General features: G+C 38.8%; 1 protein-coding gene across 5 annotated transcripts in view; it reads right to left on the bottom strand.

Annotated features, from left to right (window-relative positions):
- tox2 (TOX high mobility group box family member 2) overlaps positions 1-27,078 on the bottom strand; it is a 103,458-nt gene that overhangs the window by 40,046 nt on the left and 36,334 nt on the right. For all 5 annotated transcript variants that reach the window (XM_012918203.3, XM_004547653.2, XM_012918205.2 and 2 more), the window contains exons 2-3: positions 18,241-18,333; positions 1,658-1,717 (exon numbers count right to left, since the gene is read on the bottom strand). In XM_012918203.3, the coding sequence (XP_012773657.1) occupies positions 1,658-1,717; positions 18,241-18,282 (102 nt within the window). In that variant the 5' untranslated portion in view covers positions 18,283-18,333. The remainder of the gene's footprint in view (positions 1-1,657; positions 1,718-18,240; positions 18,334-27,078) is intronic.

The following is a 27,078-nucleotide window of genomic DNA, read 5'->3' on the forward strand; positions in this document are numbered from 1 at the left end:
GCAGATCAGTGATTTTTGGATTTTCCCATCTCTATGTTTTGTTGTCAGAGTGTGTGTCCACCCCTTAGGCCTCCCTGATTCTAGCTGTCAGAGGGAACGAGAGGCTAAACTTGGTGAAGCGGAGAATAGAGCAAGGCACATGTCAAATGTGAGGGGATCTTGAGTAAACAAAGTATAACACAGAGCAAAGCAAAATCGTCTCTCATCCTATCACCGTCTTTCACGCTATTTCCCTCTGTCTCTTTGTCTCCTGCTTCCCTGTTTTCTACCTATCTGCCGCTCACTCTTGTCTTCTCTAACAAACCGCAATGCTTCGCCCTCCCATCAGTAACTGGTGCTGATGTCTAATCAGTCAATCAGCACTACAGTAAAGCCACATGTGCTATATGAAATTAACTGATAAAAGTAGTGGTTAGCAGTTTTTTAGAAAGTGAAGTATCTGCATGACAAATCTGTCAAATAACAGCGCTGTCCCACTTAAAATGACTTTGTGGCAGTCCTAATAGTCTGAGCCTTCTGAATTAACTTTACATGTGTAGAAAAGACAACACAAGCAGCTCTGTGTCCTACTCTGGGCCATAAGCCAAACCTTAACAAACCAGAGCATTAAGAAATTTAGCAAAAAAGCAAATGCAACTGAAACACAGAACTACTGTAGCCTACGGGTTGGTTTTAATAATTGCAATTGACAGGGACAAATTCCCCGCTCCCCTGTGTATGTCAGATGGGCTTATTCCCAAACTCCACAAATCCCCCAGTCCAAACACAACCATATGGTCTCCCAGTTGTTCATGACCAGCTGTGCTACAGTGTATCTGGCAGGGTTGCCATGTGCTATAGAAGAGCAGTGACTCGCCCATTCTAACTTAATAAATTCTTTGTAATGAAGCCAAAACATTTCTTTATGTCGGCTTTTGCCAAAATTGTGTGCAAAGAGAATGACTGAATATCAGGAATATAGGGAAGTAAAATTGTATGACGACTGTCACTTTACAGTAAGGTCAACGCTCTTTTTATGGGAAATTTGCATAGTTTCACTGGTTTAGCTTCTCTGGTTTCTGTGTACTTAGCAGAAATCTAATCATGATAGGTTAGTACTGTGATGAATTGCTAACCCAGTGCCTACTGCACTATAAACGTAGCAGCAGTGTTCAGCTTCAACTTATAAAAGACAAGAACACATGTTTTATGTTTTATATTATGACGTAACCAATCGTATATTTAATAAACATCATGTCTTATATTTCAAGAATATAGTTCTTTAAAAAATGCGCTTACAGTGCTTAATTTTAAAAGAGGCATTTGAATAAGCAGATTAAGTAGTCCATAAATTTCATTGTCAAGTACATATGTAAAAATGTTGCATTTATTACTACATTACCAATTTTACTGTTAATTGCTCTTTGAATGATTGTAACATCATTTTATTTGTTTGCATGCAACATATGGAATATAGCATGTTCTGTGTGGCATATCTGTGAGTCTAAAAAAGAATAAAATATCTTTAGTCCACTTGCTTTCAGCTTATGTCACATAAGTGTGTGGTTCCTTTCAGTAACAGCGACTTATTGTACATTTCAACAAGACTTGACAACAGTGAAAGAAAAATGGCTTCAAGACTATTTAAGGTCTTCCATTATTAGAAATTTGGACTCACCTGGTTTGGTGCGAGGAACTCGTGATTGTTTTCGTTCATGTACATGTTGTCACCATCAAACTGTAGTGCAGAGACACAGGGAGTGAGAGAGAGAGAGAGATGAGAAAACAGTGAGGCAGAGGCCAACAGATCACAAAAGGGATAAAAAAAAAAAGAAATTCTGTCAGTCAGTGCCGATACAGAAAGAGTGTAACACTGCAGCCTAATGACTGCAATAGACCTCGATGCTCCAGTGAATGTCAGTAATTACAGTTCATTAGAGACTTGTATAATTAGGCCCTGTCAAAGCTTGTGTAACTCACACTCTTCCTCTTAGCTTGCCTACAGCCTGAGTGTGTGTTTGTAAGTGTTATGCACACCTAACTGCCATTATTCTCCGTGTGTCATGAAGCAACAAAGGCACAACAGAGTAATAATCGCAACTGCAGCCACCGATGTCTAGTTAGTTGACTACCCAGTTGGTTCAGTCAGTCAATCTTGCACATTCATATCTACTAAAGAAAAGGTTTTTTTCATTTTCTTTCCAATCGCTCTAGAATGAAACGGTCTGTTGGTTGGTCAGTGAGTCCACCACTTTTAAATAGTTTAACATGTATGGGACATATTTTCATAAAATAAAGTACAAATATCTAATATTCGGGGATTGTCCCTCTGGGGAGTTTTGCTCCACCACCATCATTAGATTATTTTTTTACTTAATGACATTGCCATCGTCAACTACTGCATGTATTTAATGCAAATTAACAAATGTTGATTTGTGTTAAATTAACATTTGCATTTAGTGCAACATCAGTCATCTATGTCTTTCTCAACATTAGCCTGCTAGTACTGCCATTATTAGTATATTGTTTTGCAAGCCTCTGAGGCTCTGTAGGTGCTGATTTGTAAGCATGAAAGGTTAATCAAAGGCAGCACTGATGGCAGTAAATAACCTTTGTAAGTCAGCTATTACGTAGTATTAATCAAGAAACTGATCTACTGTGCTAGAACGTCTGCTTGAACAAGTACAGGAGTTTCTAGTTTAAATGTTAACAAAGACAAGCATTAAAAAATATTTCTGTTAAGATCACTCTGTTAAGATGAGACAAGTTTTTCACATGGAATTACATTTAAAAAACAAAAAGATGTAGATACCATGAAATTACCAATTGTTTTTTAGCCCCACTTTGAAGCTTCAGCTTTAGCACTATGATCGCTGCCATCTATGTGCTTTTTAGAACCAGAATTCACTACGTCAGGACAAGAGACTCGAGTGCTACCCAAGCTGCATCATTAGAATATATGTGTGAGATGCACAGGTCTGCTAATTAATTGCAAGTCCATCCATCCATATTCTGCTTATCTAATTCAGACTGGCAGTTAGGCTGGAACCTACCCCAGCTGTCATGGGGCAAGAGGCAGCGTGCAACCTTGACAGGTCGCCAATCTACTGCACTGCTAAAACAGAGACACAAACAACCGTTTACACCTAAGTCCAATGTAGAATCACCAATGAATCTAACATCCGTGTCTTTGGACTGTGGGAGAACATGTAAACTTCACCTAGAAAGGCCCCAGCCGGCCAGGGGATTCAAACCCAGGACTTACTTGATAACAGGTGATAGTGTTAACCACCACACCCTTAATTCAAATTAATATAAATACAAAAAGAGAATGTGGAACAAAACTTATATAGTCTGTTTGCACAACTAACCACACTGTCGGAAAAATTCAGATCATTGCATTAAAAGCTGTCTAAAAGTCACCGACATCACAAACAAGGTCACCTACGTTCTCTGCCGTTAAACTTGTTATTTAACCAGTTTCACAGTTTCAGTCTGTGGGGACTGACCTGCTTTGGGAACCAGCCTCAAGTGGACATTTTAAGAAGTACACTTTTTGGCACTTCTGCATACTTGCATGTTTTTCAGACCCACAAGTTGCTGATCGTCTTTGTTTATATTGCTTGTTATATTTGCAAATAAAAAAATCATAAATGTAAAGCAAAACATTATCAAATTTATCAAATTATGATATGACACCAGCCTGTCACGTAATACACTAATAACCAAAAACAACATGAAAAACATGACAAAAAACATCCCAAGCCAACATTTTTACCAACCCTGCCACCTATTTAGTGATACACACAAAGAGAACAGCCTTTAGCTTGTTCTGCACTTTGCTAGTTAAATCAGGACAGGACAGGACAGCCCAGCGATTTCATAGCTCAGAAATACCAAGCTAAAGAAGCCTAAAGGGGAGGCATAGGCTAGAGAAAAGGTGACAGTTTGAGGTTATGGAGAGGCGATGAGAACGACAAGGGTGTATCCTGGAGCTAATGGGGAAGGGGATAGCGATCTTGTGCAAGTAGGAGGCCAAGTACTGTAGGTATTTGGGGGGGGTTAGAGAGATACATTTAAAAAAAGCACAGGGAGCATGAATGACACTGACATAAAGGAGGAGAGGAGAAGGGCTGTAGCTGCAGTAGTGGCGACAGAAGCCTGTGGTTGTTCTGGCTGTACAGTGATTAACACTGGGGTCACAGCCAGAGGCCGCAGCTCGAAAGACACGGGCATATAAACATGCGCACACATTCACACACACGCACGCTCGCTCACACTCTCCCAGAGGCCTTCCCTCCCTCTCTGTCTGACACTATTTGGCACCAACCATTTATGAGAAAACAAAACACACCTCAAGACAGCTAGTAGTGGCCGAGATGAATTACTGTTGCTACTGTAAGGTCAAATAACGTGACTGGTTTGTGCCTACAGTGAGTCAGAGTGGGAGGGTGTTTCTCAAGCTCTGGCATGGTGACTGAAAATGGACCCGGGTCTTATTGTAGCAATTTTTCACCACATGCAAAGTGTTGCAGGGACCAATTTATGCAAATCACTTATTCTTTTTTATCAATTCTGGGATTTTTTTCCCTTAACATTCCAATATTTCCATTTAAGTTATACTCAGATTCAACTCCAGCACAGTTTTCATTAACATTTATTTCCATCTTCATACATAACACATTGAGGGCAGCAAACAAACCAAAGTACAAAGGCAATTCCTTGCAACATTATTCAATTCGAAGCCCCAGTTCCATTTCCATGTTATCATTCAGCCTCTGATGGAACTGTTACTTCTAGTGCAATAATTTCTGCCTGATAGCACTATTAGTTTGCAGAAGGAACAATCATTGTATTCTGCAATGAAAATACAATCACGTTCTTGCTCTTGGAGAATGATTTTACATGCTGTCCTACTCACATTGTGCTAGATGTCAAGGTGTCTTAGAATAGTTTATTTTCACAACTGCAAACCAGATCTCAATGAGCAAAACAGGGTAAGTGCAAAACAATTATATCAAATGTCAAAGGAGCAAACTGAGGTCTGCAACTGTGCTCTTGCTACACAATGGGAGGAGTCTCCAAGGGCAGAGCTGTTAAAATAATAAACACCATCTAAAATCAGAGGAAAAGGTAAAAATAATCATTTCCTGGTACTGTGAGGTTAACAACTGGTGAGTGTACTGTACACACAGTTTTTACAAACCTCGGTTGTCATGCTGTGCTGATTTTTATTTAATGCTCTCACTCTAATCTGGAGTACGTCAAAAGGAATGATTTTACCTTTTGTGAAACGAAATTACTCCCCTTTCTTGCCTAGACATAGATGAAACCACCAATACCATTCTCCTGTCTCGACACCAAATTGATGACAATAATTTAAAAAACAGGCAATTAGATTCACTTGGCTGAGGAACCAGCTCATCTGAGTAAAGACCTTTAAAAAAGGGTTAGAAAACCTACCAGTTAACACATTATCTCATTACATTTTATTTGTTTAGAAAGAAGTAAGGACAAGAAGTTTTAGCAGCAATTATTTTTTTAGATGAGACTGTGTCTGGTCTTTATGCTGCGCTAAGCTAACCAGCTGCACTTGCATACCTTTTCTTTTGTGTTATTAAAGGCCAAACTCAATTCTAATCTTTCTGAATGAGCTTCGTTCAGCCAAGCACCTAGCTGAAGTATTATCTCATGTTAGACGAATGTGTTTTATTTTATTATATTTTTCTTGTTTGTCTGTACAAATACGTGTGTGTGTGTATATCTACACATATATTCATATTCGTAAATGAAAATACATGTAGACGAGTATATATTGGTTTTTTTGTTTGTTTTATTATGTCTGAAATAAATAAAGATACAAAAGTGTACTTGACCAAGACTCTGAAGGCCTAATTTGATGCTTATCTCTAACCACTGACCTCTGACTGCTAGCCTCCAAGATCTTTAACTGACCACTGAGATTAATTTCCTCATTTCAAACAGAGAGAAGACAGACAAGGGCTCTGACCTTAGAGTAGATGATGCTAAAAAACACGTAATTCATTATAATAAAGGCCTTTGGCAAACATTTAATCTACTAAAGTAATCAGGAAATAAGGGATGAAAATAAAGGAAAAATAAGTTGAAAAGTATACCAAATCTTGACTTTGTATAATCTGACTCTTAATTCGAAGATGTTTTCCCTAGAAGTCATAATGTGTGAACATAGAAGTAGCAGATATATGAGGAAAAAGGGAGGTTTGTAAGAGAACAGCATGCATGTCGTGTCTCTCTGTGTTTGCTTTCCTGTGGCTTCGAGGTCATTAATCATAGCGGTCAAATCTACAGCAAAACAATTGAGCAAAGGAAAACACAGACAGAGAGAGAGAGGTTGAAGGGAGGAGGAAAAACAGGGTGAAGGTGGGAGAGGTAGAAAGCTACAGGGAGACAGAAGAGGAGAAAATTGAGGCTTGAGAAAGAAAAGGGACAAGTTAGGCCTGTAGAACTGATGCAGCTGACACCAGTTTCTTGTTTGCATAGCAGAAATGCAAATAGAGAGTGAGGGAGAGAATGGGAGGGAGAAAATAAAGTGGGAGAGATGCTATAAATAACTTTGTGTTTGCGTAAAGCCAAACCAATGTCAGTTTGATGCAGGAAGTGCACCACAGTTGCAGAGGTTATAGAACAGTTGACTGAAACGCAGCATATCAGAAGCTGAGTTTTGCAAAGCCTTCAAACATGGATTCACACCTTTAGTTTAATCTAGTTTCATCCATTCATTGAATAATATTTTTATATGGGATAAATGACATTTAGGATTTTTTTAAACTTTTAAATAACACTGGATTTGTTTTTTAATGGATAGTAGATACAGTAATCTTCTGTAAGGAATAAATCATATTTGCCTTTATTTGTTATGTTCGATGAAATGAATGCAAATGGATAATGAACTTTCACAGTATCAGTTCTCTGTCATATTTCAGGTTTATACATAGCAAGTAATTTTATATTTTATAGTAGATATATAAATCTGTATTAATGTACTTTAAATATTTCTGTTTTTTGTTTAGATAAGCATAGATTATATTGAGGATGGAAGTAAAACATCACGTTTTCATGTAGCACTGGGAAGCAGATGGAGGAGTATGAACTGAGATTATTCTAATTCATAGACAAGAATAAATATTTGTATTTTTCACCACAATCACTGTCCAAAAACAACTGCATTGTCATACCATTTGTACCCAACGGTTATGTCACAAACATTATTTTTAATGTTTACAGAACTTAAAAAAGGGTCAACAAGTTTTATGCTAAAATTCAACTAAATCAAATCAGTAATGAACAAATAAGAACTCGACAGAGCTCGACAGATATAGGGCTGATTTTAAGACCTATATTCATACCGATACTTGGTGATTTAAAAATGTGATACATAGGCTGATATTTATGTCCTTTATGTCAGAAACAGTTTTGCACCTCATTTGTCATGTGTGGTTATCTATTTATTCATTTACACTGTCCCAGACTCTGCTTTGATCAGGTGGTTGTTGTGTTTGTGGCGTTCCAAACACTTGTTGTCAATATGAAAGTTGTAGAGTGTTCCTCTAGGCAATATCAACACTTGTAACACAGATGAGGGGTGTTTCTCCTGTCTGTTCTTTACAGACATTTATTTTTCATTTATCAGGTGTTTAAAAAGCTGATACCAATAACTGGCAAATAGCTGACAGTGGGCAATAACACTGGGCTGCCAAAATACTGGTCGGACTATGCTGAAAAGTATTCGCCAGTGCTGAGTACTGCTTAGATATGAAAGCTCTCTTTAACCCAAAATTAAAATTTGTACAGCCTCAATATGTTGGACTCAGGGCTTTTTTTATCCATTTATTTAAATGGATTCCTTAAGTTCAATCGGTACATGGTCAACTCACTAAGCATTTTGAGATCAGTTTTATAGCAAATCCCAACTACTATTACTATATAACTACACAACGTTCTTTCCTACTGTCCTGCTAACCTGTATTGATCTCGATGGTTTTCTCATAAGGTTACTGTGAGCCCAGCCGTGCTTTCCTGTATGTACTGAGTACAAAATAACAGAACCCTTAAATGCAGCCAGAGATGTTTTAAATTTACAGAAAGATGAAACAGCAGAGATGTGGAGAAGAGGACTTTACCCTCCTCCCAGTCTTTTTCAGGGTTACAGCATGAGCCTTCCTAGTTTTCCACACCAGCGTAACTAATCGCATGTCAGTCAATGTGCCGATGGAAAGAGGCAGCAGTCAAAATACCTGTGTCAGGACTGTGGTCATTAGAGCATTCAATGACTCACTGGCAGGCACATATACACGCAAACAGACACACAAACATTAACGCGCACACACACACACACACACACACACACACACACACACACACACACACACACACACACACACACACACACACACACACACACACAGGCATACAGACATAACCAAAGTGCAGAAAATAAGTGGGATGGTGTGATATAAAGCAGTATTGCACTGCATGTGTTCACGTGTAGATATCTCTGCTGCTACATATATGGGCTTCTCTGGTTTGTATGTTCGCACACACATACGACATGAGCGTGGGTGCATTATGTTTTAAGAGCTGGATGTATGCATTCTGCATACTGGCCTTTGTGTTTGTGCACTGTCTCCTGTTCCATCACACACACATTGATCCCAGTGTGATAAAGATAACGAAGTTAGCCCTTTCATAATATTTATTTTCCCATAACAGACCTGCTCAGCCACGCCCAGTCATATAACTGCATGCAGATGAAATGTGGTCTTCATTACCTGAGAGCCTTAACACAGAAACTAGTGAGGAGAAACAGAATTGCCCTTCTTTCTCGACTGAAAGAGCACGAAATGAATTGAAGCAGCTGAGATTTTTTACATTACCATGACAAATACATTGAAGTGGGGAGGAGAGAGCCAAAGGGAGCGGCAGAGAGAGAGACATGATGGTAGACAGAAAAGGGCAGACCAGACAGAACGACCAAATTCTGCGAAGAAGAAAAAAAAAATCAGCTCAATTTGTGCTCGACTGTAAGCTGTGAGCTGAGAGGAGAAATAAAATAAGGCATTTAGCTGGGGATCATGTTAAACCATGCAAGTGAATGAGTCTCCTGAGGAGAGTGTTCCCTCTCTCTCTCTTATGATGGACTTAATTGCCTCTATCAGTGTTAAGATATAACATTTATCTCAGGTTTATTGCTCAGCTTTATGATCTTGTCCATCACGTTGAGGGGCTTCAAGAAGCATGCCACTTTTCAAATGACATCTTAAAATAATGCATAACTGATTAGAAAGCAACATGGGGGGGGGGGGGCATAATTTGTATCTGGAAGATGAGAACATTTTTCACGATGAGCAAATCTGGTATCTGTGCAGGACAGTGAAGCAGAATGTTTTTGATGGTTTGCTGGATGGATTACTCTTCTGTTTCTGGCTTTTTCAAAATGCATGGTTCACTGGACTAAAGGCACACACATCTCCCCCACCTCTGACCCCCGAAAGCTCTGGGTAGGTGTATGGTTTCAGATGGCCAGACAATCGTACCATTGTGCTCCTGTTAACACAATGAAAACAAAGCTAACACGTCGCTGACATTCAACAGCCCCCACTCTGCCTAACCTTGACTTACAACACAACAATATGGAAGATCAAGTGAAATATAGCAAATGAGATATCAAATCGCACTTAAATCATGCACAAATCAATTGTGTTGATTTTTGTCTCCACACGAGTATTTAACACAGAGTCAGAGCTTTGCATGATTTTAGAATGCCACATCGTTCGTATATTATTTCATTTCTTTCAGGTGTGGTTCTGATCACCTGAAACAGACAGCTACTCATCACATGAAGACTTGAAAACCACATCTGCTTGTTCCATTAAATCTATTAAATCCACTTGCATTATATCATAGTGTTTACCACACAATAGGAGCCTTTCAAGGGCAGTCCCGGAGGAAGCCAACAAAGGACCCTCTCTTTCAGGGACTAGTCAAGTAATTCAGAAAGAGCCAAACACAATTTTTTTGTGTGTGCATGGATCTTCTCCACCAGACCAACAAGCCACAATTCCACTAAGTCAAGAGAAAGGCTGTCAGAAAAGAGGAAGAGAGCAAAAAGATACCTGCTTTTACTCACAACTGCCTTATTTAAACATGGAGAAATGTTTGCCCATAAAATAGTGATCCTGTGTAGCAGAAAAAGCATAGACCTAGAAAGAAATGTTAGGCAGTGATTTTAATGTGGTCCATCTGTAGTAACCGGTGCTTTATTGTTACATTCATCTGAAAGGTAATGTTTTCAATAACCGTATCACGACACATTTCAAAGTAAATCCTAGATTTCTACAAAGCCTGTACATGAAAGATGTGATACTATTTACACTATTAGAATTTGGCAACTTAAAAATAGTTGAACGTGAATGTTTGACCTGTTGTGAATACCTTACATTTAAAAACTCTGATTTTATTAAATGTGGAACATCAAAACCGATGAAGACATAAATTAATGATCAACTAATCAATTAAAATTTACTGCTTGGTATACTGTGACAAAATATCAAATCTGCCTTTTTGTTAAGAAATAGAGATATTTTGATTGAAACCTACTTGCCCTTTTATACATCATGCACAAGCACATTTATTACTTTCTCAATTAAAATTCTGTTTATTGTCTTGCTTTATTCTGCACAGTGTAGCTGTTAAAGAATTTTAAAAAACAAAAAACAAAAAAACAACCCGGTGTGCCGGATCCCAGTAATTTAAAAAAAAAAAAAAACAGAACACACACAATATAGCACCATCGGGAGAAAAAAACACAACGTTTTTGTGCATTTGGGAACTCACCATGTATTTAAATCTAAATGCAGCATCCAGTACCATCTACTTCTGTCAATAGGGCTCAAAATAATTCACTGTTCTTTCATTCACTGCCATGCTGACTCCACATCCAGCCTCTGCCACTAGCATTTAGGCTGAATTTTCTATTACCAATCTAATTGCACATTCCACCCTGACAAGAGCTCATTAAACCTTAATTATACACATGTTGTTTTCTACAAACATCTCCATTTGGGTCTCTCTGCCTTGTAATTGTTCAGCAGGGACAACCAGTTGAGATTTTGCAGATTGAAAGTGAATAAGAGAGAGCGAGAAAGAGAGGGAGAGAGAGAGAGAGAGAGAGAGAGGTAAAAGGAATGAGAGAAAGAAGGAAAGGGAAGAAAAAATACCAAAGAGAGAGAAAGAGAGGAGTGTCTGGAAGTAGGTCATGCCTCTCCATAAACAAGGCATGGTTTCTAAAATAATATACCCATCCAGTGGAAGTAATGCCAAACAACTGAGTGAATGTGGAGCTCATGTAATATTTACAGAGCACTAATACATAGATGACAGGTCTTTTTCTCAGCACCCCCTCCCCTCCCCTTTCCAAAGCCAGAGGTTTCTTTTTTTCCCCCTTTTTCATCTACTTTTTTTCCTCTTGCCATTTGAATTTCAGAGAAAGCCAACTACATTGATATCTCTGGCATGGAGGCGGATTGGCGAGTGTTAAGATGTTGAGTTTCCCTTACTTTCTCCCTTCTTTTCTGCCTCTTGTATCGTTCGTAAGCCCCCTACCACCAACTCCGCTGCCACTCTCTACATCGTTCTCCCCACATTGGCTTCGGCTGTGATGTTTTCACACATTTGTTACATTTTCGTGGGGCAAAGTGGGCCTTAATCCTGACTCTTTGAGGCATGGGCGATGATATTACTGTGGAGAATCGGCCTTTTAAAGACTTCTTTAAACTCCAGCTGGTGCTCTAAGGTCACCAAGCACTTGTTCGACATTAAGCCCAGCGTGATGTTTGTAGACTAGACTAACTGGCTTTGTTGACTCCGGGCCGGGCTTTCTGGGCACCTTGCATTGCTACTGCAAGAGGAAAAAGCTATGAAGGAGTGGCACGTCTGCATGTCCCATGAGTTTGATAATTATTATTTTTGATATTGAGATTGATGGTAGCCTACCTGATTTGGCAAATACAGATGCTCAGATAAAACAATTAACATGGATAATGAATTTAAAGCAATATTAAGCTTTGCAAAGTATTTCTGATACACAAAAAAATATACTTTAATGACGAGTGAACTAATTGAACTGCTGTCTCTGCAGACTGCCATACATTTAATAACATAATCTTACTTTTTTGGAAGAAATATATCTGTGAGGGGGGAAATCAAATATTTTGTATGACTATACATTATGTTCTGTTGCATTACACTTTACATGTTTTCTCAAATTTCCAAAGATTTCCGGCTTATCTTTTACCTATCTTTATTAGCTTTGGACAAGTGAAGGTGACATCATAGATCCTGAGAAGTCAATACTAGAACTAATCACCCAATGTGTAAGTTTTAGAAAAAAAATCTGATCTAATTCCTAAATATTGTATTTGTGTTTAAATGTGCTCATATTAAATGATATTACCTAACTTTTCAGTCTCTGGTGGCATGAAATGAGAAGTCTCTCACAGACCACACAGTGTCACTGCCATTTAGCACCCAAAAAGCAATAAGTATCCACGCTGAGCCTCTCAGTCATCACCAGGGATCTTCTCAGCCTGTCAGTGTTGACACTTACTCCGTGCATCATTGATACCCGCCCAGCAGCAGGGAATAAATAGCCTGTCATCAGACCACTTCTGCTTTGCAATAGGCAATATAACAATTATCTTGGAAACGTTTTACAACAGGCACTTATTTTGCATCTGTTTTGTTTGTTTATTCAGTTGGTTAGTTAAAATATTCAATTCAAAGCACAATTACAGTGGAACATTACTCAGTTCTCACTAACATCAAACACACTGACTGTACAGTGTGATGCGAGCCATGTCAAGATAAACAAACATGACTTATTAAACAGGAAAATGAGTCACTCTTATTATCCCAGCGTAATAAATCAGGAAAACACTAATTATAACAACCTGTGCCTGATCCTGACTGATTCACCCTTGCTCTCTGGCTTTCGGTCTGTGTATGTACAGTGTGTGCATATATGTGTGTGTGCGTGCGTACGTCTGTCACATTCTTCTCCTGCTGCTGCCTTAATAGGCAGTCTCTTAGATATTCGCTACAGAATAGTGCTCATGCAATATTAATAACACACCAAAATATGGAAGCTGGAGCCCCCACTCCTTCTCTCACTCTCTACATAATTGACTATGCAAGGCTCCAAATCAGCTTGGAAAAAGACACAGAGAGACACAAAGCAAGGAAGAGAGCAGGAGAGAGGGAGCGAGAGAAAGGGGGATGTGGTGAAAAAACAAAGTCCTGAGTCCTGAAACGAACCTGTCATCTTTGCGTTGCAGCAGATTCTGAACCTTCACCCTATGTATCACTGTCAAGGCAGAGGAGCTAAAACAACAACAACAATAACAACATCTACACGATAGCTCAAACAGTGTGACTCCCTGCAAAGGATACACTGATGTTAATTCAACCTGAGCTAAACAACCCTCCACTGAAGCATATTTGAGAGTCGTTGTGCATGACTTTAAACACTCAATTTTTAATTATTTCATTGTATCATTCTCAGTAAATGCAATTACTCTAGTTCCATTATAGAAAATAAAACTTGAACTGGAGCTAAATTAGATCAATCATGCATTCAGCATACTTAAGGTTACCTCTTAAGCTTGAGTGATGTGCCAATGGGTCAGGCCCACAAAAGTTTGTTCCATTCAAACAGTTGTACAAGAAATATAAGGCATGTATTTAAATCTATAACATTTTCAAACAATGTTGAATAAGTTGATTTGCACAAATTTAAGTTACTGCAATTGGCACTATAGCAGGAACATTTGTGTGAGTGGGTTCTCCTTTTATCAGTTCTTATGTGTGCACATAAACACATGCAAGCCCATCCACAAGCATACGGCTGATGCAATACACATTCCCGCCAATGGTTTCACACAATCCCAGTAATCTATACGTGGTGGTAATGCGCCAAGATTCACAGCAATGTGCCAACAAACGCAGCGCAATAGAAGCCTGAAAGCTAGTATGCATGGGTGTACTCAAAAGAATTAGATTCACGAATGTCTTTTGATGAAGAAAATACGTATAATGGATTTTTTTTTAACCTCGCTGATATGCAACATTTCAGTGAGAAATATAGATATTCAAACTTGTATTTTCATTTACACGTGAACATCAAAAATATAGAAAACAGCATTTTCACTACACATCAAGTACAACTTGCAAGATGGACAGTAGGATAACATCAGCACCTACGATCTTAACACATTTCCCTAAAACTAAGAATGTAACATCGGCATCCACGTCACTGCATTGTTAGCTAAGTTATGCAACAGTAAGTTGCACTGTAAGCAACTGAGTCCTACAGCATATTGTAAGACTGTAAATACCCTCACTCTTTCTCTATCACATCCATACATCAGCTTCCATAATCATGGCTTCAGAACAAAATCAAAAGGACCACATTCCTCTCTGAATCTGTAACATTACTTAGTGCTTTAGCCACAGTGGCTCATTGATTATCTTTGCTTCTCCAGCAGCAACTGGATCCAGGCTTCAAACTTGTATAGAGTTTAAATGTCCTCTGTGTGCTTGGGTAGGTTTTCTCTGGGAGTTCTGGTTTCTCCTGGGTTGATGCTCAGTCAATGCTGCCTACCTTGGCCCAGGACACTCAATAAACTTGATTAAAAAAAATACATATATATATATATATATATATATATATATATATATATATATATATATATATATATATATATATATATATATATATATATATATATATATATATATATATATATATATTTATCCTTCAAGCTCGGGTCCTCTACCAGAGGCCTGGGAGCTTGAGGGTCCTATATATCCTATATATATATATATATATATATGTATATATATATATATATATATATATATATATATATATATATATATATATATATATATATATATATATATATATATATATCCTTGTCAGTAAGTGTAGAGAGGGCCGGAGAGAAGCATTCAGCCAGTGGTGTTGGAGATCTTGTCAAACACTGATGGAATTATGAACGTAGAACCGTAACATCAGATTTTGATCCATCATGCAGCACCATGTGTCTGATTGGCAACGACTTTTTTATAAGTATGACAACAATCCCAAACACACTGCCAGTGCAGTAAAGGCATACCTGGATATAAAAGCACACAATGAAACAGTATCAGTTATAGGTTGGCCTTCCCAGATGCCAGACCTCAAGTTAACTGAAGCAGTACGTCAGAGAATGGAATAAATGACAGCCAACATCCAAAGAAGAGCTTCGAATGTCCTTCAAGAAGACTGGAGAACTATTCCTTTAAAAATTAAAAGAAAGCTTGCCTAAGAGAGTTCAGATTGTGTTGAAGAGCAGAAGTAGTCATACCAAATATACTTCAAGCTCTGTTTTTCCCTCATGTACTGTGCTTGCTGTATGTATGTCTACTGTATTTCCATGTATGCTGGTACATTTCTACACCTATTTCAGGGTTTCATAGCAAATTATAAAGAAATGAAGGGTGGCTTAGAACTCGATAAAGTGTTTTCAGCCAGTTCAATGTCACAACTTGACACTCAATAGCTTTTTTAATCATTGTTCGCTATAGTATGGGTGCTCAGCAGCCACCAGGGAGAAAACAGGATCAATCTCTGGCGTAGATCCCCAAACCTAGTTGACTTGAGTGAGTTTAGATTAGATGCCTATGTTCATCAAATTTTCAGATGATTATGTATAAATTTGAGAATACTTCAATACAGTTTTATTTTGTTTTACTAGTGAGATTCCATTTAAGTCAACTAATACAACAAAAGCTCGCGTCTATATTTCACATCTACATCTGGGTATGAGAAGATTACCGCAGAGCAACGCAGATCCCGCCCTCTACACTGAACACTTTTATAAAAATGAACCATACGCACTTAGAGCTGTAATAGATGTTGAAAGAATTAAAAAGAAAAAGAAAAGGTTGCGGGGGCAGAGTTGGTGGTTGGAGGGAGGGGAGGGGGGTGGGCAGTGCACCTTGACAGGAAACATAGAGGTGAAGAGCAGGAGTTGGAGGTTAGTTTGACAGAGAGAAAAGAAGTGGTGGTGGTGGTAAGGAATGTGTGTGTGTGTGTGTGTGTGTGTGTGTGTGTGTGTGTGTGTGTGTGTGTGTGTATGCTTTTTCTTTCTCTTTTTGGGTGGGGGGGGGGGGGGGGGGGAGGAAGTGCCAAGCCCACTTTTAACTGAACTGAGGGTGGTGAGTGGTGGTGTGGTGGGGGACAGAGATAAAGATCAGGGGAAAATAAAAGGGGTGTGCAAGGGAAGTAAGAGGGGAGGAAGGAGCTGGGGTGAGGGGGGGCAGGGACCTACTACACCTTTACACTTGCTCTCACCGCAGCACCTGATAAGTGCAATGGAAAAACGTCTGGTTTCCTCCTGCATGTTAAGTGGTTTATATTCTCCTCCTCTCCATGCAGCCTGTAGCTACAGTATGCTACTGTACTGACGCTGTACCCAGGTAATAACAGACAAAAGGAAATGACATACAAAACCAAAGGTGAGTAAGAAAGAGAGAGTTGGGGAGAAAAATAGCACACATTTTCTCTTTTTATAATGTCTGTGTGTATATGTGTGTTGTGGTTTTTGCGTTGTTGTTTTTTGTTCTATTCTAATTTGCACACGTGTAATCTGAACACAACAACTAGACAACATACAAATCTTCTTTCCACTGCTGAACATTTATCCATAACTTTGAGCGTCTTTATTTTACAAACAGCTTCCACATCGAGATTTAGGTGCAATTTAATTTGCACAACAGCGGATTAGATGAAGGTGGATATATATCTTTACCACCTCACGGATGTCCTGACAAGGAACTCATTCCCATGATTTGTAAGTGGGTCTCTCCACTGAAAAGCATTAACAATATTCACTTTAGATAACATATGATTCTGGGCCCTGGGAGAGGATGGGTTTCTTAGAAATGCTTTGTTAGCACTCTCCCCCTTGATAAATGATTTAGGACATGTGGCCTGAGACATCAATACAATCTCTGTTGTAATTAAAAAAGGTGCGCACCAACAATATTACACAGCTTTCGCTTTGTCTGCCTGTCTCTTCTCTTCCTCTCCCTCACTCCCTCACTTTTCCTCCCATTGAGCCCTGGAGCAGTGAAGAGATAATTCAAAAAGCACTTGCATGGAGTGAAACATGAAAAAGGGAGACATATGAAATTAAATTCTCTCTTTTTGCTCTATTGTTCTTTCATTTTCTCTCCTTTGTTACATAAATGCATTAAAGCAAGGCAAGCTAGATTCTAATTATGATTTCCGCAAAAAGATGTTTTATTAAAAAAATGAAAGAATGGTTTCACAAACAAAGTAGACTGACTGTTCCAGCACTTTGTCAAAGTCAAAGTACTGGAGGTGTTCCATCACTTAACTTCAATAAACGTAATCTTTTTTTTTTGTTTTGTTTTCCCAACCATGCCCATGAACATTTGTATAATAAAATAACAGAAAGAATGAGACTTTGATGTCCAAACACAGCAAAATATAAAGAAAAAGGGAAAAATGTTTAATTTTCATACATAATCAGATTATTCTTTTTCACGTGAAACAGGTAGAAGTATTATTTCCAGAAAGGCACAACTTGGCTTTCGTTCTGTGTCAAAACAAATGCAGTAGGAGTCGATTGGTTGACCGATCATTTGCACAACCTACGCTACTTTGAGAAGCTACCAAAGAAATACCACACCAACCACCATGCCGGATGGGTGCTATTTTTTGGTCAATAATGGGGTGGGGATAGGAGACTCTTACTATCACTATTAGAGTGAGTGTGGGAAAAATTATAGGCTTGGTATTAGTCAGGGGTGGAGGGTGCAACGCATAGTCAAAGAATGAGGAAGAGGTTTATGTTAGGAATAAAGTGTGAGGAATTGTTAATTGTTCGGTTAAGTTGTTTCCTGGAAGTGATTTCAGTCCAGACATTGCTGACTGCATATTTCAGTTATTTCCATGCAGATTCTTTTATATTATCAATACTTGTAGGACTCGGCAAAAACTCGATACGTCTTTCTCATCTGATGTCTAGGTACTCTTGTTGTGCAACTAAGGGAAGTTCAGAGGCTTGCTCTATGGTTTAAAAGTGACATATAGGTGTGGGTGAGACCATTGGGTGTGTGGGTGGAGGGGAGGCTGGGAGAGATGAGTCTTACCCCAGTAGAGGGCAGTCTCTTGCCGTCAGGGTTTGGGCGCATGGGCAGGGAACTGTAGAGCCTTACACCTCGATCTGGAGCACCGTATCTGCTCTGGAGGGGGGGAGAGAAACAGAAAGACATTCAGTACTTTTTTTTTTAAACGGTAATGAAAATATACACATTTTAATAAAATTAACTTTAAAGTAATTTAGTTTCAAAGTTTCTCTACTTTTACTGTCTCAGCCAAAGTACAGAGATCATTCAGTCAATAAACACGTTTTTTTGATGGTTCTCCTTTTGTTTACCAGTGTTAGTTCCATAAATTTCTACCAAGTCGCAAACCTGCACATTGGCTGCCAAGTTAATCACATCACTTCATGGTGATGTATTACACATAATAACTGGATAAAATTGGCTCATGGAGCAGCACTAATGGTGCTAAGCTGTTGTGTTTGGTAGCCAGTGTTCCTATGCACTGGTTTACTACTGGCTCCATCTTTTTGTACATTACACAACTGATAATCGGAGTGTAGGTACTGGGTCTTAAGCCTGCCAGCTCCTCCCCGTACTGCCCCGTGTGGATTCCAGACGCACCTACGAGAGTTGCGGAAAAGCCCTCAGTACTTGGGAAGCTAATGATTTGCACAAAGTGATCTCTGCCAGGGAAAGAGAGAGTGTAGCTCAGTGGGGTTCACACTGTGGCCCACAGCCACAGCATGGGTACCTCACAGGATTTACTTCAAATCTAATGCTCTTAATCTCTTTGTCTTTATCAATCTCCTCACTTCACTCTCAGCTAGTACGCACAGCACTGCGTATCTGTTATTCTCTCGATATTCTGTTGTTTGCACATTAGCATCACTCTTCAGTAACATGTGTTCAATAGGTTTTGTGTTGTTTCAGTCATCTGATTTTTAGAATAGTGAGAACGCGTGCTTTGTGCGTGTTCATTGATAAAGTGGGCTACATCTATTTTTTCTCTCTCGACCCGCTTTTAGCTTTGTATTCTGCCTGTTGTGAAAATAAAAGCTGCCATCAGTGATGTAGAAAACTGCCCCCTCATAAACAAGAGGACAAGACATAGTTTTATATTTGGAAATAACTACAGCAGCTGCTTGCTTTGTATAGTACATAATGACTTTGCCACACTCAATCCATATGGTCTGCTAATGAGGATATGATGCAAATTGTTGAAAGAAAACACACAATACAGTAATTAATAAATATCACATTATCTTTCCCTCAGATCACTTTTCTTCTTCCTTTAACACGCAGACAGGGTGCATATGTAGAACACCCAGAAAGACATAAATACATTCAAGGGCATTAGCCTGAGAGTGTTTTGCAGTGAGACATGCAGTGCTTAACAATATTTTTTTTAAATGGCATGAACTAACCACAGCTGGCCTTTTACTTCAAGGAAAACATGTGTAAGAGCTTATAGACAGGAAAACACATATAGGTGTAAAATAGTGACTCGGCCCCAGCTCTTATTGGAAAACACCCTAAACACACTTTAGTATATTGTGTTTATGGATCTAAATGCAGAGTGATTGCCATGAGATGCAAGCTGCAAAGCCAGATATGCAAAAGCTTGCATATTCATATGCAGAAAACAGCAGACTCGAAACAAGAGTATGATTTACAGTATACTATGTAAAATGCGTACTTTATAGATCAGTAACTGTTACCAGTATGCTGATCAGATGTTGTGGGCTGATCACAGACAGTGCATAGTGCACACTATCCCCCAAGGCAGAGTGAGAGTACTTGCTGTGTAAGGTTTTGATTTCCTGTGCTCATTATGAAAGGTAAAAACAGATGAATAGACAGCAGTGGCCATCTTGTCGATGAGGTTTGCATAATGATGATACAGCATTAGTAAAGATAAGAATGTGCTGTTTTGCCAATCATCACCGGGCAAAAAGAAAACAGCAAACCATGTCTACTTAATCATAAAGCAAAAGCATGATTCCATGTGAGATGTGACTCGTGTTTCTTAATAGGGATCAGAAATCTGACCCGATCTGCTTGAACTAAAACATTTTCTTCCAGAGGAGCTACTGTACACTAACTCCATCTCTCACTGAAGACCTTTTTTCTTTTGGGGCTTGTTAGGTAGCTTGCCAGCATCACAGCTAAATGAATTCCTTGCCAAACAGTTTCTTTAGCCAGCGAAGGAGCCACAGTAAGTGAATGTTTGATATTTCTCCACTGTGCCAGGCTAATCTGGCCCTGTGGCATGCCATTACGGGGCTAATAACAGCTGTCTATGGCCTGGAGGGGACACAAGCAGGCCTGGCTGTGCTAACTGGCCCTGACAGACTCATTAGGAGTGCTGGCACCCAGAACAGCAAAAGCCAAACTCCTCACATTTCCTTGCTGGCTCACAACAGTTTGCAAGTGCAAGAAGCATTGTTCTTTACACTTGTTCTCTGACACCTTTCTTTTGTTTTCTACTCACTTCAGAGGCTCTCACCTCTCTCTTTGACTTTTTTGGTCAGGTTTGGGTTTCTGTGATATTTTTTGCCAAACCAGATGCCGTACCATGTCTACTTGACCTCGGGTTGAATCTAACCTCTTATTCTCTCTCTCTATTTTTTTTTTTTTAAATCCTGCCCACCCACTCTCTACTGCTGACCAAAATAGAGCAGGCAAGATTCACTTGTTTGTTCATGCTATTGTAATCTTTGCCGAAAAAGTAAAAGGAACATAAATGAATACATAACTAAATAAATGACTCGGAACTTCTAACTAACTTTGTTTATCTGCCACAGGAAGACGCTGCACCACACCAGGAAGACGCTGGCATCCTCTGAACTTTGTATTATATACAGTGTCTGTTTGGGGACAAAAGGGGTTTCCCCAGGCAGACAGCACAAGCAAACACTGGCCTGCCACTTGGCAGGGCCAAGCCAATCACTACAAGCAGAGCAGGCTGACAATAAACACAAAGGTCTAATGGCAGTGGTCTGCATATAGAATCATTAATAACTTGGGAAGCATGCATGGTTGCAAGACTCCAGCCATGCAACAAACATTCATGTCTTCATTTTGATTTACATAAAGATTTGTTTTATTCTGATGCATGTCAAGGTGAGTAATTCAAATATCTGTCAGCGTACCATTTAACATATATTAATGCACCATCAATGCACATTTTCCAAGTTTTCTTATCTAATATAGAGGTATCCAATTTTTATCCAATACAATTTAATTTCTCGAGTCATATTTTTGAACTGCCAAATAATCTCTCTTTTTTTGCAAAGCGATATTAGCTTGTTTAAAACACAGTGAGCACTGCAATAGATTTTCTCATTAGAAATCAACACTGGCCTTCCCTTTTTATAGGCTGCACCACTGGGGGACTGTAAAGCCGAAGGAGCAGCTGTGGGGGTATGGTTACCTGTAATGCTAGCTGTTGCATGTTATATTATTTACGCAGATCTGGACTTAATGGAACACATGTGCATCTGAAACCGACATTCTTCCCAGATTAGTTGAAAGCCGGCACACACCAGACTCTACCAATGAGAGGAATGCAAGGCCGAGACAGGCTTATGAGGAAACACTATCACTCGTCTATGGTTTAAAATACTTGCAATGTATGTGTGCACACACACACACATACAGACACACACACACTGTCATGCCTGTACACACATTCTCTACTGATATATCTTGTACACAGCACTTTGTATAGTAAGCACTCAACAATGGGTGCACACTGACATCAGAAGATCAATAATACAAAACATTACACTCATTCAAAACAGTCAATCAGTCTTTACACCCTTAAAATGGCTATTTCTTATGCTCTACTAAAAACTTGTCAGCTGTGTTGCATAAACATAATATCAGTCGGATTTATAGATGTGGTGGTCTAACACTCAGTAACAGAGTATGAATCACTTTTTCAGTGGTTTTTTTAAGAGTCTGAGAGAAAACCAGCTGCAGGATACAACATCAGTTTGCATATTGCATTGTGATGAATCATTTTCTTTCATACACTTTTCACAGTATGTGATATAATTTTGAGGACAGATGTTACAGGTTTTTCTCATTTGTTTGTGATCTGTGATTCTAACACTTACTAGTGTTTGTGTTACATTTTTAAGGAAAAGCTGAAAGTACATCTATATTTGGAGGGGTTGTATGTTCTGTAATCCTACTAGAATATTATTACAGCTTGCTTTGATTTTTTTTTCCACTCCTCAACTTTATGTAACTAAGTTTTCTTTGCAGGGAACTTGAAAAGGATTAACTGACATCTTTTGATGTTAATTTATCCACAGTCTCTCTGCTACCATCTGTGAGTTCCAGCCTGCAGACCTTGAAAACACTGACATGTAAGTGCTGTTTATTTCAAAGAGAAGGGTGTACAAAACTATATCAAAAATAATAATAATAATAATGATGTGCTGAAAGAAAATGCATTAATATGTTTCTTGTGTTTAAAGCCGTTTCAAATTTAATAAACGTGTAATATAAATTTGGTTTAGATATTTCAGTAAACACTGAACTCCATTTAGCTGTATTTAAGTACTGTTATATCTTTCCAAGAACTGCGCTCAGAAAGACATTTATGTTTTAATGTCAACTAAAGCTTAAACAGCTCGACCATAACCAGGACATGAAGCCAGGGGCTACTTGCCTCAGGCCAGCACTGCCTCTCAAACTACTGATCACACCATTGGGAATATCCAGCCAACGGCAGCATTTAAGCTGTGGCTGTTTATAGCTGACCGCAGCTTTTCCAGCGACTACATGTTCATTCCTACTGTAAACATGTCAGTTTGTATGATTAAGGCTGCACTGGGAAGAAATGCCATTATAACAATTCGACCAAATAATTATTATAAGTAAAATTAACACAGTTTTTCCTTCATATTATATCTATACTTGCTTTGTACTTTCCAGTAAAAGCCAAGTATAGATAGTATAGCTTTGTACTTTCCGATCTCCTACACCCCTCACTTTGCCTCCACCCTTTGTCTTGTCTTGTTGCCTCATCTTGTGTTTACGTTTCTCCAATAGTTTTTGTTCCACTAGTCAACACAGATCATAATTTACGGGTAGTAGTGTGTGTGCATGTGTGTTTGTGTGTGTGTATCTCTCCAGTCTCTATTAATCTGTATATTCGTTTAGCTCTCCATGTTCCTTTCATTGATTTTCAAGTCAGTTTGCAAGCATTTTACGAAATTAACATGGCGTGTTAATTTGCAACAGCACGCTCCTGATTTTAAACACGGAGAAAAAGTTTAGCGCAAAGTGACAATGAGGAGGTAATGTTTGTATCTGTTTTCTAGCTACGCTCAAGCCAAGATGCCGTCTGCTGCTGGTGACAGAAATCACACGGTTTCTCAATAACGTGGTAATTCACTGTAATCCAACCTGGGCCTTAATCAGAGTGACTGCAGCCACGCTGTTTCACCCGGTGAACAGTTGAAAATGTTGCGAGAACTATAACTAATTGCGAAAGTTGTGGTTATGCATTTGGCTTTTCCCTCTTCTCTCAAACTTTTATGACACTGTGTTTCTTTCTTGTATTGTTTTTTCTGTTCGCATTTCTCATGCTTTCCTGACTTCTTGTGTCTACCTTAAGGCATAGAGGGCCGTGACAGAAAGTAGATTCTGTATCTACTGAAACAACAATGTAGAGCTTGGCTGCATGTTTTCAAGTGAGATAGGAGATACAACAGAGGCATCTAAAATTGTACCCAAGCTTAGATACTGCATACAGTCCACTGACGGGATTACAGAGTGGATTAAAGCCATAGTTAACTCTTCACACAGCAGAAATAAAAGTTTTAGAATTTAGTCTTCAGTCAGAGATCAAGAATTGTTTTTTGGGGTTTTCTTTTTGTTAAGGATCATCTAAAAAGCTTACATTCAAAATTAAAGTGAAGGTAATCAGGCTTTTACAGTAAAAATGAATGCACAGGACAAGCCATCATTAAACTACACACACACACACACACACACACACACACACACACACACACACACACACACACACACACACACATATATATATATATATATATATATATATATATATATCATTTACATCAAAGGCAATTACAAAGATGCCACAAGGAACGTTATAACACTACACCCTTTGCAAAGGATAACTACTGCAATAAGTCTTAATGATAGAAAAATTAGCTCACTCTCTCGACCGTCATTTTGTCTCTCACGGTATCGCACACACACACACACACACACGTGCGCACACACACGCACACACCTGCCCTTTGTATTATGCCTGACACAGAAGTGAGCGAGATGGAGTGCATTAATAAAGTGCAGTCAGAGCCCTTGCCCTCTCTGATTCAGAGAGAAGAAAAGGAACTTTTCATTTTCCTTTATCCTCTGTTTTTGATTATTTTCAAAACCCTTCATCTTTATAAGGCTGTTTCCTGAGGACAAAAAAACACAGTGTTACAACGATACAAGTTACAACCAACAGATGACAAGCAGAACCAGCACCTCTGCTGTGCACTGGACACAACTAGTGTGTTACAGGCAGAAAACAGATGGCTGGGAGAAGCTTTAGCTAATACAAAAACAGGGATTTTGTCATTTCTTTTTTTTTCTACAAATGAAACATGCAAAGGTTGGATTACTTTAGTACAAACAGACACTGGGCAGAATGATTCTTTAATAAATTAGGATTGCTGAGGAGAGCAAATACTCCCGAATCTCAGGCTTTATAGGTCACTAAACTCAAAGGCAAAAACTGTGATATACTGTAAAAAGTTTCCATTAACAATACTGAGCTGTCAGCACTGGCACTATAAACATACTGCGTGTTGTTACAATAGCTGTAATAAGTCATGAAAGGTAGTGCTGATATGATTAAACAATTAGACTGTAAGAAATACGTGTAACCCACAATAATTTTCCAACTATATTATGTTAGTTATGGCTATAAATACTGAACTCTGTGGCACTGGCTCAAAAAATCTTTAAACAATTCTTAAACCTGTTTCTTTTAAAGAAAATCTCAAAGTTCCAGCTTCTCAAATGTAGGGTGACTTGCATAATATAATTTTAAAAGGAATATTTTGGGATTTTATGCAAAAAACACTTTAAATTCTACTTACTCTAACTGTCCTTTTCACCCTTCAAACACTAAAAGCATTCCTAGTTAATACTACTGTAGTCAGACCTTGCAGTCTTTTATTTGCATCATACTTTGTTCTCATGTATGTAAACATAGTAAGCCCTTGTTGAGTGGTAACTGACCTGGCTAAAGCAACAACGACATGTGTTTATTCCAAACCATGACCTCAGTGCGGAGCACTGCTCGAAATGATAGAAAGCTTAAGACACAGAGTTTTTAATTAATTAGTGTTTTGGTTTATTTTTGCTCATTCTTGTCTAGAAACATCATTTTCACATGGTCTGAGCTCAAGAGGTAGTTACAGTACAATATCTGTGGTAGGAAACTCGGTTTCCAAAACATATTTAGAAGTTCAATCACACATCTTAGAACGACTGGGGCAGGGTTGGGGGTAAAACAGGCATTGCTGTAAAGACAGAGCTGGGAAAGTTAGTGCAACGGAAGCCAGAAGAGAGGGAGATGGAGATAGAGAGATACAGAGAGAGAGTTAGTTGGGAGTTGATATGCTGACTACAGGCAGTTGATTTGGTTTCAGAGAGCATTGTTACGGTGCTTTGAATTAATGCCTCCCAAAGAGTCCAATTGTGATTCTTGGGCTGTGCTGACAGAATATTTGACAGCCCGGGGTGAGCTGCTGATCTCAGCTGAATCCTCTGTTCTGTGTGTGTGCGTCTGTGTGCGCGAGCGTGTGTGTCATAACCAACACATGCACACACCTACACATGTTCAGATATATGTTGACGTGCAAAAACAGAAACTGATCCGACAGATTTATCAAATCAGAAGTGACAGTTTGCTTAGCTCTAACACACAAACACAAACTACTAAAGAATGCAAACATCTCTCATACGCAGGTAAATTGAGCACATTCAATTAATCGTGATGAAAAAGTTTGACCAGCTGTTTCTTCCTCTCTCTCTTCTTCTCCCTGCAGGAAACATGCTGTCCCTCTGGGCTGCTGAATAAATAACAAAAACAGACAAGCCCAATGCTTCATTACAACAATAGGAAGAAAAGAGACACTCCATCAAAATAAATCCACTGCACAATACCAGTCCACTCTGACAGCAGCACAACATCAAGAAACATTATTCGTCAAATGTAACAAACGAAGTTGCAGATGCTGCAGATACATTAATTGTCGTCATCACGTTAAGTCTGGAGATACCTAAGTCATATTACTCACTAATGCATCAAAGAATCTCTGTACATCTTTTTGTGTTTTCTGTGCTTTTCCTGACAACTGTTTGTCTCATCCAGTTCGCATTTAAATGAAATATAGTATTCAGTCTGAACTTGCTTCGGAAGAGTTGTCAAGGCTTTGTTTTGTGTTTTGCTTTCAGAACTACTACACTGGAAAATTGCAATCTCTACCAAAAGCCTGCATTTTAGTCGATTAGGAAACATACATTTGTTGTAACGTCAACCAACAGTCTGCATGTGAAGCATTTGAGTAAACTGTCACATCTACTGATAGTCTGAATGTGATGTTACAGACAGAGTTCACATCTGTTAATTGCAGTGCAGGGTTGCCCCCACTCCCGCCCCCACTCTCAACTGAATGAGTGTCTGCATCAGTCACATGAGGCGACACCACACACTGACAGAACTTGAAACCTGACTTCACACAACGAGAAGAAATTCTTGTAATGTATCAGGGAAGGGAACATGATTCATATTTTAGAGTATAAAAACCTCTTAAATGCTTTGTAAGTGTGACTACAAAT

Source organism: Maylandia zebra, linkage group LG5 (assembly GCF_041146795.1).
Source record: "Maylandia zebra isolate NMK-2024a linkage group LG5, Mzebra_GT3a, whole genome shotgun sequence".
Classification (NCBI taxonomy): domain Eukaryota; kingdom Metazoa; phylum Chordata; class Actinopteri; order Cichliformes; family Cichlidae; genus Maylandia; species Maylandia zebra.